The 15,908-nt window shown below is 40.3% G+C and overlaps 1 protein-coding gene across 1 annotated transcript in view; it reads right to left on the reverse strand.

Annotated features, from left to right (window-relative positions):
• DGKI (diacylglycerol kinase iota) overlaps positions 1-15,908 on the reverse strand; it is a 309,532-nt gene that overhangs the window by 146,159 nt on the left and 147,465 nt on the right. Inside the window, exons 5-11 of the mRNA XM_081957046.1 lie at positions 15,460-15,516; positions 13,968-14,033; positions 11,758-11,829; positions 9,312-9,428; positions 3,266-3,340; positions 1,921-2,016; positions 1,179-1,261 (exon numbers count right to left, since the gene is read on the reverse strand). Coding sequence (XP_081813172.1) covers positions 1,179-1,261; positions 1,921-2,016; positions 3,266-3,340; positions 9,312-9,428; positions 11,758-11,829; positions 13,968-14,033; positions 15,460-15,516 — 566 coding nt within the window. The remainder of the gene's footprint in view (positions 1-1,178; positions 1,262-1,920; positions 2,017-3,265; positions 3,341-9,311; positions 9,429-11,757; positions 11,830-13,967; positions 14,034-15,459; positions 15,517-15,908) is intronic.

Below are 15,908 nucleotides of genomic sequence, written 5' to 3' on the forward strand. Positions count from 1 at the left end.
CAATTTCAGCAATTTTAAGATGTGTGGTCTTCAACTCTTAGCATCCCCAGGAGTTGAAGCCTGACCAGATTTGGGATTGTAACTCTTGGAAAATGGAGTAAAACTCTAATTAAAACAACCACAACTATAGTTAAGATAAACTTTATTGACACTTTTTCTATGTAGATACTGGCACACATTAAAAATGAAATTCTTATGCCTGTTCCCTTCTACTCACTCCATTTGCCTAATGCTACTGTGGCTTCATATCCAGTCACACATTAATATGTGAGCCAGTTTGGTTTAGTGATTAAAGTACCAGACTAGAAATTGGAAGACTCTGAGTTCATGTCCTGCCTTAGCCATGAAAGGCAGTTGGGTGACTTTGGATCAGTCACTCTTTCTCAGACCAATTCACTTCACATAGGAGGAGGAAGGTGTATGTTTGCTGCCCTTACTCATTTTTAAAAGGGGTTTTCATAATGCATCAATGCATGTTCCATTGCATGCTGTCCTCTATGGATACACAACAGAGGTGGTATTCAGCTGGTTCTCTCTGGCTCAGGAGAACCGGTAGTGGCGGCTGCAGGAGGCTCCGCCCACCTTCCACGACGTAAGGTGTGAGCACTGAGCATGCTGCGCATGCACAGAGGAGCGCACTCACATTCGCGAACCGCTAGGGAAGGTAAGTGAATCCCATCTATGATATACAATAGTCATTTTCACTGCCATTTGTAAAATTAATGCATTCATTGACACACCTTAAATTTTCCCCTTAAAAATTCAAGCCACTTTCGTATCACTACTGGAAATGCCCGTATCTATCATTTACTTGACAGTCTCAGGTAATTTTTGTACCAGTGCAGTCTTTCACTGCCATCCCCTCCCCATTTCATTTTATGTGTGGCTCTTAGCTGTTCAAAATGGCCTGGTGCCCACTGAAGAGGATAATAATAAGCACAAGGAGATATACATTTAATTGTCACAACTGACCAGGTCAAGGGATAGTTGCTCTCAAGTCCTCTTTCTGAAGTTAATTCGCGTTTGTTGGAACCAGGATCCCTACTACTTCCAGCTATCGTGGCCAGAGGCCAGTATACGTTTTTAATTATTAGAAATGGTGATGTTTGTGTTTTGAGTGGCCTCACATGAAAATAAAAGAACGAAGGGCAGGTCAAACTAAACACCCCAGAACTTACGCATCTCTTGGTCCTTCCTGAGATAAGTCAAAAACCTGACGAGGATTCAAATACCACATAAACATCTGGAGCACTTTAGTACCCTGTAAAGGACAAAAAAAGAAAAAAAATTCAATTAACTTGTACCTCAGTCTTAAAATGCACGATACAGTATTTCACTAGTTTCACATTAAGAGAACTCCTATTGTAGATGCCCTGATGATATTACCTAGTTTGGTACTGAAACGTCCGCAAGAAAACCACCAAGTTCAGAGAGCACCAAGGACCCCCAGTTCAACCCTGAGCTGCAATATTCTCTTCTATCTTATTTTAGAACCTACTTCCAACCTTTAACTCTTTCATCAGGTTTCAGCAGTGGTGGGATTCCAAATCTTTTCCTACCAGTTCTATGAGAGGGAGTGCTTCGTGCGCAACCCTCAAAGACAGCCCTCTGTGCCAGCGCTGGTGAGCTGAGCTGTTTTTTACTCAGCTGAGGTGTCGCAATCCACTCTGCCACGCGAATCAGCTGAGCTAAAAAACGAGGGAATGTAGCCAAGGGGACAGCAGGGGCAGGAGGGCGGGGCCAGCCAGAGGTGATATTTGCCGGTTCTCCAAACTTCACAAAATTTCCACTACCGGTATGCCAGAACTGGTCCAAGCTGGCTGAATACCACTTCTGGACTTGAGACATCTTTTTTCTGGCATACATTCTAAATCCTGTTCTTGGTACAAGCCCATTCTGTATTTGATGGCTCATATTTACCTGATTCCCTCCACTTTTTGGATTCACAAATACAAGCAAGGGTTTCATGAGAGGGGAAGAGATAGGCTTAATCACAAAAGGCCGCCCTTTGTTCTCCTAGAGAAAGAAAAGTAAAGCATCAGGAGAAAGTTGCAGTGAGCACATTAATTAGTGGGGCAGAACTACCAGCCATAAAATACCCAAATTCCTTCTTATTAAGAAATGAGTAAGGCATCATAAAGATTCAGAATGTGATTTCACACTACAGTTTGATGAGGGATAGTGAACCCCATCCTACATCTTTGTAAAATTTGATTCAAATGTCCTGAATGTCAGACCTGGGAGCCATCTTTTACATTGGGCCTTCAAGCCTGTCGCATTTTCTGCTGTGGGAAAACGGGAAGGGGAATTATATGGAATGTGGGTGATATATAGCCTAAATAACATTCCTTTCTCAGAGAGTCAAGGACACTTTGCCCTGCAGCTGCGATGGTGTGACTGGGAGGCATCTCCAGTTTTGGACGGTGCCTGATTGTACCATGTGATGGACATGTGGGTGCTGGGCAGGGTCTTGAACTTTCATTTGGGTGGGAAAAGCCTGGAAACTTTCAGGTTCGGGTTTTCCCAGATGTGCCAATATGACATCTCTAATAAAATGGAACTTTGAGGAACTTCAAATCTCGGAGTCTTCTTTCGTTGGGAGTGTTACTTGGAACCCTGACACTGAACAATAGAGACAGGAGTCTCCACAGATAACAGTTTGGGGATATGCATTTTCAACCAAGCAGGAAATATGAATTGAGTTTGGGATGAGACTTGGGAAAGGGAGTAGAAAGAATTACTATTCTCTAAATACACATTATATTTAGCATAAGTATAATATGCTTCTAGAATATAATGGGATATGTCAACTAATACAACTGAAAGGGATCAGATTGGATCCACTGTTGTATTATGAGTATATTTCCCCTAATTAATAATCATTAGTCATTAATTCCCATAATTAATAATCATTAATCAATCATTAATCACCAAACACATTATATTTAGCATAAGTATAATATGCTTCTAGAATAGAATGGGATGTGTCTAATAGAATTGAAAGGGATCCGATTGGATCAGCTGTTGTGTTATTAGTATATTCCCCTACTTAATAATCATTATTTAATCATTAATTCCCCCAATTAATAATAATTAATCAATCATTAATCACCAAACACATTTTATTTAGCATAAGTATAACATGCTTCTAGAATAGAATGGGATATGTCTAATAGAACTGAAAGGGATCCAATTGGATCAGCCATTTTGTTATGATTATTTTTCCCCTAATTAATAATCATAATAAATTGTTTGAAAGACTTACCTCATTTCCTCTTTTACTGACTTTCCTTTTAAAAGAGGTTCTTTTCTTCCGCCTGGTCGAATTTTTCAGTGAATTCTGTTTTGTTTTGTGTTTTTAAAAAGAAAAGGAGAAGGAGGAGAGTTTAAAAACAATAACTCCCAACAGAAGATCTCCCTATAAGAAACACCTTTTGTGACAGTACCTGTGGAAAATGATACACCACCTGGGCACGCATGCATGAGTTGAAAGGACATGCGTCTCATGCTTTACATTTTCACACCACTGTTATGGAGAAAGCCACACAATAAGACCAGACTGGTACTTTCAGAACTGGAGACTTCCAATGCTGTGAGGGAGAAGAAAACTAGATGCTCCCATAGACTCACATAAGAGCACATGCTGTACCTGCCAACCCTCCCATTTCATGTAGGAGACGCCCGTTTTCCTTCCGGGGCTCCAGTCTCCCGCCCAATCAGGTTCGCCTCCTGGTGTGGAGACCACCTATATAAAAAGGTTAAGGAGAACAAGATAAAGCCAGATATGCTCTGGGGGGAGGGGGTTTCCTACTTCTTCTATTTAAACCAATAGCATTAACCAGTAGGACAATTAACTATTACTAGGTTAGGTATGTCCTCCTGCCTCATATTAGTTGATGTGTGATACCACAGATGACTTTCTAGAGATAATGCAAAAAATCATTTTTAGAGTTGACTCACAGACTATTGATTTTAAATGCACAGGTAGTCCTCAATTTACAACAATAATTTGAATCAGACTTTCTATTCCCAAGTAATGCAGTCATAAAGGATGACATCATGTTACTGGGCCATTTAGCAGGAGCAATTCTGACAGCCCCAATGACCAGTGGTGGGATTCAGACGGTTCACACCGGTTCGTGAAAACTGGTTGTTAAATTACCCTGCCTCTGCTATCAAAGTAGATCCTGGGTGCTGCGCTGCAATGGAGAAACAGGCAATTCCCTCCAACGTGAGGGAATTAGAAGGCTGCTTTCCTTCTTTCTACTCCCTGCACCTCCTCCTTCCCTCGTGCCACCTCTGCTTCCCATTTCTCCATTGCAGAGCAGCGCCCAGGATCCACTTTGATAGCAGAGGGAGGGTGTAATTTAACAACCGGTTCGCCCAGGGTCAGGTTGGTCATCATGAGAGGCTCATCCTGCATGTACAGCAGAGATGGAGGACAGGAATGGGTCACACCTCCCATGACAGCGAACCTGCCCTGGGCAAACCGGTTGTTAAATTATTTGAATCCCACCACTGCCAATGACCATTATGAGCCAAGAACCACGTGAGCCATTAGACAAGCACTTCAAGTGATGGTGAGATCCTGCTGGCTTCCCCATTGAGTCTACTTGTGTGAAGCTGACAGGGAGGGTCACCAATCATGATCATGTGATCACAGGACTCTGCAACATTCAGAAATCTGAATTGCTGAGCACCCGGTTTGCAATGATGTGTCCGGGGGAGGACTGCATTGATCAGAACTTTAAGAACAGTTCATAACCATCACTCATTCAGTTATTGCAAGTCCGAATGGTCACTGACCAAGTGGTTGTTGAACAAGCATCACCTGTACAGTAAAAGAGTACAGCAATGAATTCTGCACTTGTATTTTTCAAAAAAAAATGCATCAAAAAGGTTGGCTTACAAAGCACCAAATACCTGTTCAAAACCTCAGTCAAATAATCCATATTTGCTGATTTATAATGTCAGCAATGGCTGTCAGAGGTATGTTTCTAGGCAAGAACTATCTAACAAAGTCATGACTTATAAGATATCCTATATACGTATGAACAACTTCAAAGAAAACCTCATTGTTGGTCACTTAAGTCTTACTAGACACAATGTTGAGCTGGCTGTATTACACTTAGCATTTAACTTTATTTGTCCCTAGTTTTTAAAGCAATAACTAAAAAAATAAGGGTAATGAAGACTTTAGTCTTTGTTTTAATTATCTGGGATCTGTTTGGTGTCTCTGTGAGCAAATCCTTTCTTTCTGTGTCCCCATAAAGTATTGTGATTTCATTCTGAACCACTCAATGCGGAGTCCCGAACATTTCAGAATGAAAGCTGTGTGTTTCCCTTGGATAATGTTGCAAAATCACAAAGCCATTTTCTCCATGTTGAAACTCCTTGAAAGTATAACGAAAATTAAAGAAAAGTGCTTCTGTGTATACCACAAAGAAACAATACAAACTATCCCAATAGATGGATAACTCAAGAGTTTGCTTTTGCAAATGTTCAAAATACTTTAAGGATTAAAAGAAACTGAAAACTTCAGGCTTATGAGGAAAGATTGAAGGAACTGGGTATCTTTAGCGTTAAAAAAACAATGACAGAGAGACATCCCACATCCAGTGGTGGGATCCTACCAGTTTAACAATCGGTTCAGTGATCATGTACTTCATGTGGGCAGTTTGGAGAAAATTTACTTTACATATTACTGCTGTGGAGGAAAACAGGTGAGGCATGGCAGAGTAGCACACAACTCAGCTGAGAAGATATAGGTAAGTAAAGCACAGGGGCAGACAGGCGGGCCCACTTGCTCGTCGGAGCAAACTGGTTCATTCCCAGCTGATAGTCAGAGCTACCGATTCACCCAAACCGGTCCAAATCGGTAGAATTCCACCCCTGTCCATATCAAATTTTTGAAAGTCAGGTCAAGGCTTGTCTTCAGACTGCATGACATAGTATAATGGATTTAATTTGCAGGAAGGAACAAGTGAATGTTAGAAGAAACTTCCAGAAAGTACAAGTAATTTGACAGTGGATTCAATTATCCAGAGAAGACGTGCAGGATTCGCTTCATTGGATTTGTTCAAGCAATTTCTTAATGACCATCTCTTGGGAATGATTTAATTATATTTCTGCACTGTATAGGAATTGACAATAACCTAAATGTCCACCTTCAACATTATAATTCCATGAAAGCTATGTGGCTGAGGAATATTGTTAAAGTTATTCTTTTACATCTAATGATAAATACAGCCGTGTTATCTATAAAGAGTCACGTTTCCCCTCTTAATCATAAAATGAATACCTCTGGCATACACAACCGCTTTGGTCTATTAGCCTGCATTTATCTGCAGATCACTTGAATTGTTTATAACAATTCCATACAGGGTTAAAAAAAAACTATTCCTGATTTTTTCCCACCTTACCTAAATTAATAAAAAGATATTGGCATAATCTTTCAAATGAGAAGATTGTTTCAATGATGCTCTCATGGGTAGGCTACATTGCCTTCTTCAGTTAGAAGGTGACCACGTGCTGGTCTTCCTTTTTAGAATCGGCTCCTCAGGATGAGGCATCCTCTTTGGCTTCCCATGTTTCCATTAAAACCCAAAGGAAGGCAGCATGCAAGAAGACGTCCCATGAGGCTTTCAGTTGTGTGGGCAGCCAGGCAGGCTTCAAAATCATGGAGAGATGTGTTACAAAAATAACCACAGCTTTAGCACCTTCTGCCATCTCCAGGTATAAAATAAGCTCAACCGCATGAGATATGTTCATGTGTCCTTAAAATAAGGTTTTTTAAAAATCAATACTTCTTTTGCAAGGAAAGAGAATTTCTGAGCAACCAAAAGTACATTTCAGCACAGGATTCTTTATAACTGGGCTGTGAAGCAGTGGTGAAATTCATTTTTTTTTACTACCGGTTCTGTGGGCGTGGCTTGATGGGTGTGGTGTGGTTTGATAGGCATGGCAGGGGAAGGATATTGCAAACTGTCTACTTCCCACTCCACTCTGGGGCCAGCCAGAGGTAGCATTTGCTGGTTCTCTGAATACTCAAAATTTCCGCTGCCGGTTCTCCAGAACCTGCTGAATTTCACCCCTGCTGTGAAATCAAATTCCCCTCCTAATAAAACTTTCAATGGTCATATTACTCCTCATTAAGGAACATTTCAAATAATCCATCACACTCATTCCAGTTCAAGCACAAAGAAATTCTTCTTCTTCCTTGGGTTACTCTATTATTCTTTCTTGGGTTACTCTATGTTTGTTTGTTGTTATTGTTTGGTTTTAATCCAAAAATTATATATTCCAGTGATGAGTTCATTTGTGTCTGCCTTCTGAAGGAGTTACCCAACTACACCTCAGGGCTCAATTCCCCGGATTCATCCATGCATTTAATAGAAGTCTGGAATACTCTCAGCACTCTCTTTCATAATTTCTCTGAACACATGAACACTTTTCTCCACTCCATATATTCCATCTCTTCATAATGGAGAGAACTCAAAGTATTTCAAATCACCAAAGTATCATTTGCTGTGAAAAGGGAAAGAATTTATCACAGTACAGCAATTCCAAGGGAAGACATTGTGATTTCCAGATCTTTCTATGGAGCAAAGGCCCTTTTTAAAAAAGAAAACAAAAACTTCCCCCAAAGTCAACTTGGAATATTATTTTCATTATATACCAATAGATGTTCAAAACAGAAGTAGATAACTCTTCCTTTGTCTTCCTTCCTTCCCTTCCCTTCCCTTCCCTTTCTCTTTCTCTGTCTTCCTTCATCCCTTCCTTCCATCTTCTTCCTTCCATCTGTCCTTCCTTCCTTTCTCTTTGTCTTCCTTCCTTCCTTATCTCTTTCTTATCTTCCTTCCTTCCTTCCTTAACTCTTTCTCTGCCTTCCTTCCCACTTTTGGGGGGCGGTGGCGGCAACCAAAAAATAAATAAAATGCCTCAAAATCAAAAAAATATAAATAAAAAATAAAACAAAAGTAGATATGTTAGCCCAAAGGTCTATTGTATGATATAATCTGTCAAAAACTATGAATGGCTGTTGTTTTGCTCCACTATATATTTTTTTCCTAAAATAATTTAGTTTAAAATACCTGCTCAAACTCAAAAATGGCAATCCTACCTGTAAAAAAATAATGACTGCTCTATAGGTTGCAAGTATATTAATTGGAAACCCTGGTTTAAAAAAAAGATCCCAAGTTCCAAGGCAGTAGATGAGACTGTGACTTCGGACACAACGTTTTATGAGCCAAATTCTCCAGCTTGGAGAAAAATAATGTTCCATCCAGAAGACCACAGACTGAATCCAGAGACTTATAGAGGGACAAACTGGAGTTGAGCAATTAACTCATTAAGGCAGAGCCAAGAATCAGCTGGAAAATCTGAACTAGCTTTACATGAACTATGGCCACTTTCCAAACTGTACAGTTTGAAAAGCCTGTTCATTTGACTTGGACCATGTTTCCTGTGGGGTCTGATCGTGCCTCCTGCTTTTGCTTATGGCTGCACCCACTGCTCAAAAACTGAACCTGGAAATCAGTTTTCATTTGAGATCTCAACCGGAAAGAATTTCTCCAGATTCTTAAGATGATCGTTTAACAATCCTGTTAATGTCAAATGTATATTTAAGCTACTCCCTTGGAAGGAAGAAATGGCTGCTTTTGGCCCCAATCCCCAAGGTCTAGCATTTTACTCCCCTAGGTTTAAGATAGTTACTGTATTTTTCAGAGTATAAGACACACCGGAGTATAAGACGCCCCAAGATTTTGAAGAGGCATTTTTTAAAAAAAAAAGGTTTTTGCACTCTGCACACCTCCAAAAAATTCACGAAAACGGGCCCATTTTTTGTCAAAAAAAGACATGCATAGTCTTTAGGAGGCTTATAGAGTGCTCCAGGGGGTTGGGGGGGTCAAAAAGGAGGAAAAAACAGCCCATTCTTTGCTCATTTTTGCCCTCCTCAGCCCCCAGGACAACTCTGGGAGTCTCCTAAAGGCTATGCATGGCCATTTTTGCAAAGGGGGCGGGGTTTCGAGAGGCCATAAATGCTGTATTCAGTGTATAAGACATACCCAGATTTTCACCCTCTTTTTTGAGGGAAATGGGTGCATCTTATACTCCCAAAAATACGGTACATAAAATAAAGTTTTTAAAAAAACTATCTGGAAAGGGAAGATAATGTCTTATAGCAATTAGGGGTATTAGCTGAGGGTAGCCAAGGGCAAGATAGCATGTTTTTCCCCACAGGAATACCAGCAGTCTTCAGCCAAGTGAACCAATCCGCACTGTCAGAACAAGCAGAAGCATGCTGTTACCTGAGGTTTCTTCACCTTAATGATCCAGGTGGGGGGAACAATAACAGCAGCATGAGCTCCTAGGGAACAAGGCTCCTCAATGTGCTGCAGCAGGAAGCAGGTGACTTTATTGTGAAACTAGAGAGGAAGAAAAGCAGAGGCCTCTGTGAAATGAAGAGTATGGAGAAGGACAAAGGTGAGAAGTGGGGGGATGGGACAACAAAGACATCAGCATTAGGAAAGAGAGATATTCCAATCTTCCTTTTCCCTTGTCTCGCAGCATTTTAGGCCCAAATAATGCATATCTTTAAAAAGAAGAGCAACCAGGATGATTAGAGGACTGGAGACTAAAACATATTCAACTGTTATAGGAACTGGGCATGGCTAGTCCAGTGAATAGAAGGACTGGGGGAGACATGATAACGGTGGTCCAATATTGGAGGGGTTGTCACAGAGAGGAGGGGGTTAAGCTATTTTTCCAAAGCACCTGAAGGCCAGACAAGGAATAATGGATGGAAATTGGCCAGGGAGAGATTCAACCTAGAAATAAGGAGAAATGTTCTGACAGTAAGAACAATCAACCAATGGAACAGAAGTTGCCTTCGGAAATTGTGGGAGCTTCATCACTGGAGGCTTTCAAGAAGAGATTGGACTGCCATTTGTCAGAAATGGTGTAGGGTCTCCTGCTTGGGGTGGGGTGGGGTTGGACTAGATGACTTACAGGGTCTCTTCCAACTCTGTTAATCTGTTACCAAACTGTTCTGTCAACACAGAACATGTTTTGTATTGAGAGCACATTGTATTTGTATTGAGTTCCATATGAAAAGAAGAAGATGTGAAATTCATATACATGAATATGATATTCATTATGTTGCTTTGCATTCTTTCAGCCCAGATTGCAATTGACACAATTTTCCTAACCATAAGACAGCCACTTTCTCTTTTTATATTCACTTAACAAGTGCATAGCCAATCATGTTTTGGGGTGAATTATGGGCTCCTAATTCAATAACTCAATTCCTCTTTATACACCTAATAAGCACATAATGTAGTTGACACAATGGTGTGTGACAGAATTGATGCTCCTGGGACCACTCGTAACACAGAAAAAGATTTGGCATTGCTGGAAAATTGATCAAAAATGTGGAAACTGCAATTCAATGTTTCTAAATGTAAGATCATGTGCTTGGGGGGGGGGGAAGATTCCGCTGTCAGTTTACAGTATTGGGGGCCCCAGCGTTATAAGAAAAGAAGAATGTAGGTGTGCTCATAACAGATGACTGCAAAATGAGTAAACAGTGTGGTCAGGCAGTTGTGAAGGAAAACAAAATTCTGGGATGCATTATTAGAGGGATCATCAGCAGGAAAAAGGAGATCCTAATCCTACTATATAGCATTTTATTGTTGTTGTTAGTTGCGAAGTCATGTCTGACCCATCACAACCCCATGGACAACGTTCCTCCAGGCCTTCTTGTCCTCCACCATCCTCTGGAGTCCATTTAGCTCACACCTACTGCTTCGGTGACTCCATCCAGCCACCTCATTCTCTGTCATCCCATTCTTCTTTTGCCCTCCATCATTCCCAGCATTAGGCTCTTCTCCAGTGAGTCCTTCCTTCTCATTAAGTGGCCAAAGTATTTGAGTTTCATCTTCAAGATCTGGCCTTCTAAAGAGCAGCTAGGATTGATCTCCTCTAGGATTGACCGATTTGATTGCAGTGCAGTCCAAGGGACTCATGGGAGTCTTCTCCAGCACCATAGTTCAAAGGCCTCAATTCTTTGGTGCTCAGCCTTTCTTATTGTCCATACATTGCAACTGGGAAAACCATAGCCTTGACTATACACACTTTTGTTGGCAGGGTGATGCCTCTGCTTTTTAGTATGCTGTCTAGATTTGTGATAGCTTTCCTCCCCAGGAGCAATTGTCTTTTATATAGCATTTTACTCAGAGCCCATCTAGAATACTGTGTCCAGTTCTGAAGACCTCATGTTGAAAAAAGGTTTTATTAAGATTGAGGAAGTCCAGAGATGGGCAACACAAATGGTGCAAGGTGTGAGGGACAAAACAATCTCAGGAGAGATTGAGGAACTGAATATGCTTTGCATAGGCTAGAGGACAGGAGGGTGCAAATATTTTCAATATTAAGCAAATATCAAGATCATGGGGCATAGCCTCGAACTGACAGGAGGGAAGTATCAAAGTATTACTTCAAAGAAAGAAAGAATAATGAAAGCTTGGAACCAACTTCCATCAGGGGTACATGACTGGGATAAACAAATATCCAGCATCTGGCTTTTTAAAAATAAAAAATAGAAGACTCAAAGGGTAGACTCAATGGGAAGGCTAGGTCTTTTTCTGCCATCAGTTTTCTATATTTCTATAAGAGGAAGGAAATGGGGAATGAAAAGTATAATGGACTCTACCCATCGGCTAAAACCTGCAGCATCACTTTGAGAAAATGACTTACCGCTTGCTTGCACCATGAACAGCTGATAGCCACAATCTCTTTACTATGAAAGGAGAATTTTTGTTGAAATCCCTGAAATAACAAGAGTTTGTTGCGTCACCAATTAACATGTCACATATTTTTTTTCAAGGCAACTCTGAGTGAATGTAAACAGAATAGTGTGAAATTGCACAATGGGCATGTAATTAAATTCTTCTATTAAAAAAAAACCAATGGACCATTTTATTCAGGTGTGTGTATGCGTGTGTGTGTGTGCGTGTGTGTGTGTGTGTGTGTTTTTTCATGCTTCTACTTTGTAAGTAACAAAGTAGCAAAAACCTATAACTAATTCAAATAGCTCCATTCATATCCCTTGGCAGAAACAAATGCCCAAGAAATCAAAAACAAGACGTTCTCAAACTGGAGTGCCTACTTTTGATTTACTTAGTGCCACTGCCATGGTACTATAAATCAAGGAAAGTATCCCAATTAGCAACATTAAATCAGAGGAAGTGGGGTATGGAAACTAGAATACTAAGATAGAACCTGAAACCTTAGTGTAAAGTGGGTATTTTTATCAGAATTATATGGTTTCCATCACACCAAGAGCAACTCTGGGTAGCATACAACAATCATGATTGCACACTGTTTATGATATGTTAAAAGCATCTTCTCCATTAAAAGCACCTCCTCCATTGATTTAGATTAGATACTTGTGATACTGGCCATGCTACAGCAATTAGTAATGGCTCCTAGCAGTTATCCCTCCTGTATAACACAATTTGTTATCTTCTGCTAATTCACATTAACACAGTTTGGTTTTGGGGAATTCAGTGAACACATTTCAGAAACTACAGCAACTATATAATTCAGGGGTGTCCAAACTTGGGAACTTTAAGACTTGTGGACTTCAACTCCCAGAATTCCCCAGCCAGCATGGAACTAATAAAATGGAACTTTGAGGAAACTCAAGCCTCGGAGTCTTCTTTAGTTGAGGGTGTCACTTGGAACCCTAACAGAGCTTGCTGGCTGCTCCTGATGGGGTTAACATTGAAAGGAGCAATTGGCCAAAGAATATTAGATATCTGAGAGTCTCTACTAGTGCATTATGGGAATGTGATGTCTTCAGAGCATTGGGAAGGGGGAATCAAATAAAAGTAACAGCTCTCAAAGATATAACTGTGGGAAACATTTAAAAGGGGGAGGCTAAGGACGAACTTTAGACTTGTTGGGACCAAATACCAGTAGTTGCCCCCAAATTTCTTAGTGTGAAATTTATTTATCTTACTAAAATGCCTAGATCAGGGGTGTCCAAACTTGGGAACTTTAAGACTTGTGGACTTCAACTCCCAGAATTCCCCAGGCTGGGGAACTCTGGGAGTTGAAGTCCACAAGTCTTAAAGTTCCCAAGTTTGGACACCCCTGATATAATTGGTACATGCTGAGGATCAGAGATTTGGGCTTTTTTAAGAGTAAGAAAAAGATGGTGAAATTATCTAGTTTATTACCAAAGTAATAATTTTTTTAAAAATGACTTCAGAGGAATGAATGATGTGAGAAATAAAAGATACTGCTCAGAGATAATGGAGCTGTTATTCTTTTCTGCAGGTCTGACAAATTGCTTCTTCTTTTTTCAGATTTGTTAAATTGAGAATTGGAGGAACAAAGAGCATTAAATATAAATTTACATGGAAGCAGTTTTTTAAAAGTCCCAGAACTTGATGTTTTTGAATATCAGATTACTCGGATACTGTCAGAGATTAAAATGTTACATATATTTCCACATCTTTAACCAATAACATTCTTGAGTGTGTCAAACAGTATCGATGATCTGTGATAAGGCTGACATATCTGAGTTGCAAACATTTGAACAACCACTAGATAGCAGTAAAGAGCCACTGAAAAAATATTGATTCTAACTTTGCTGTCACCTGCTGGTCATCTGATTTTTTGCAGCCCTGGTCATGGCTATCACAAGGGTGGGTAAGTATTTGACAGCCAGAAGGATACCCTTCAAAATTTATTAGGCAGAAAAGGAAAGGCAAAAACGATCTGAAGTCATTAAAATCTAGAGTACAGCCTTCAATTTTAATATCTAAGCAGGAAAACAAACAGAAAAAGCAGAACAGAAAAACCTCTAAAGAGGCCAATTATGCTGCTAAAGAAGAGACACCTGAAGACTAGAAGTTATAATAACTTTTTTTAACAGATTTTGATGGCATTATTTCTACCTTTCCACATTGTTTACATTTCCCTTCCTGTCGCCTTCTGTGAACCCAGTGATGTCGAACAAAATTCTGTAGTACAGGGAAACACAAGCAAGGAATAGAATTAATTTAAAATACACTCCAACCCAATCCCAACCCTATACAACCTTCATCAACTCACCTAAAAGTGAGTAAAGACATTACCGCTCACTGGCAAAGGTAATCATGCATAATAAGATGTTCTGAAGCACATGGGAAGATCTTTTATAGTAGAAACTTCCCATGATGCTGAAAAGAAGTGATTAAAACCTGGAATCTTCCAATTATAGTATCTCTAAAAGTCATTGTAATTTTTAGACTTAGGTCTAGGCCAGTGGTGGCTAAACATTTTGGCACCGAGTGCCAAAACTGGAGTGCACCGGAATCCAGAAGAGAGCAGCTGGCCACTGCACATGTGTGCGGCAGCCAGCTGCTCTTCCAGGTCCTGTCGCATGCATACGCCCTGGACAGCTGGTTCAATGCACATGTGCACCAGCCAGGTTCTCTCTTCTGGGTTCCGATTCACACATGCATGCTGGCCAGTTGGTCTTCACATGAAGAGGGCTTTGCATGCCACCTCTGGCATGCATGCCATTAGTTCGCCATCACGGGTCTAGGCCATAGGACTTCCTATTTTAACCTTTTGGAATTTGATGTCTTTTAGATGTGTGAGATTAGAACTCCCATACATATCCATTCTAATTATTTCTGAGAAATATTTACGTAGTTTTCAGTCCTTCCCAGTAGAGCCTTCTCTGTGGCGGGCCCAGCCCTGTGGAATGACCTCCCTCCGGATATTAGGAATACCTCTGACCTCCGCTCCTTCCGTATTAAGCTTAAGACCCACCTATTCCAAGCAGCTGGCCTGGCTCAACTTTGATCTAACCATATCGCTCCTGACGGGTTTTTAACTGGGTATTTTAATTATATTTAATTTCTAGGGGTTTTATATACTGTATTTTAATTGTTTTTATCAATCGACCTCCTCCTTGTGTATGTTTCAGTGTATGTCTTTGCTATATGTTTGTTTTGTTTACATATTTATTTCGTATGTTTCGTTGTACGCCGCCCCGAGTCCTTCGGGAGAGGGTGCGGCTAAGAAATAAATATATTATTATTATTATTATTATTATTCACTGAGCCACCGTGTCCCTTATGAGCCACCACATGTAGAGTCCTTACATTCCCACAAACAATCCAACTCCAACTTCACAATTTAATATTGAACTTTAGTTGACTGGATTCTTATTCTGGCTTGAATAAATCTTCCATGTTGAAACTCAAGAAATGGCCCTGATCCTTTGTGCCTGACACTGGCACGCATAATATTCAGACTTCTACTTCTCCTACTTCTCTGGAATGCGCCCCTCCCTCCTGGGAATCCATCATTCCATCACACTCAGACTACTTAGTGATGAGTGTCATTCAAGTAAGGCTACATGTGTCATTCAAAGACAATCTGTCTCCTGCCACTCACCTCTCTTGGAGATCTGGAACTGCCTTCTCGAAAAGTTGGCTTGCACCGAAAGTTAATCTGTCAGGAGGGAAGCAAACCAAGAGACCAAGCAGTCATGATTACCAAATTGTCTCTAGAACAATCAAGCAGAAAATCCACAACAAACCTCACAAATTGCTGCAGACTATTCCCCAAACGACCTTCGCTCCATGTTACAAATTATTATTTCCTCAAATTTGGTATTAGGGATAATAGAAGCAATGAACCAGAAAGCCAAAATAAAGTATTGAAGGCAAATGAGAAAGCAGAGGAGTGCATTTGGTTTGATAGCTACATTTAAGTGGCAGGATTTTCGAAGTAATTTGCAGATCATTTCTGGGCAATTCAAGATTATGTCATTTATATTGCCAAAACTCAAGTGCTCATAGTGCCAGAAAACATCAACGTAGATGTGAAATGACTTCTTTATG

Source organism: Natrix helvetica (assembly GCF_964273705.1).
Source record: "Natrix helvetica genome assembly, chromosome: 6".
In the NCBI taxonomy this organism is placed as follows: Eukaryota; Metazoa; Chordata; class Lepidosauria; order Squamata; family Natricidae; genus Natrix; species Natrix helvetica.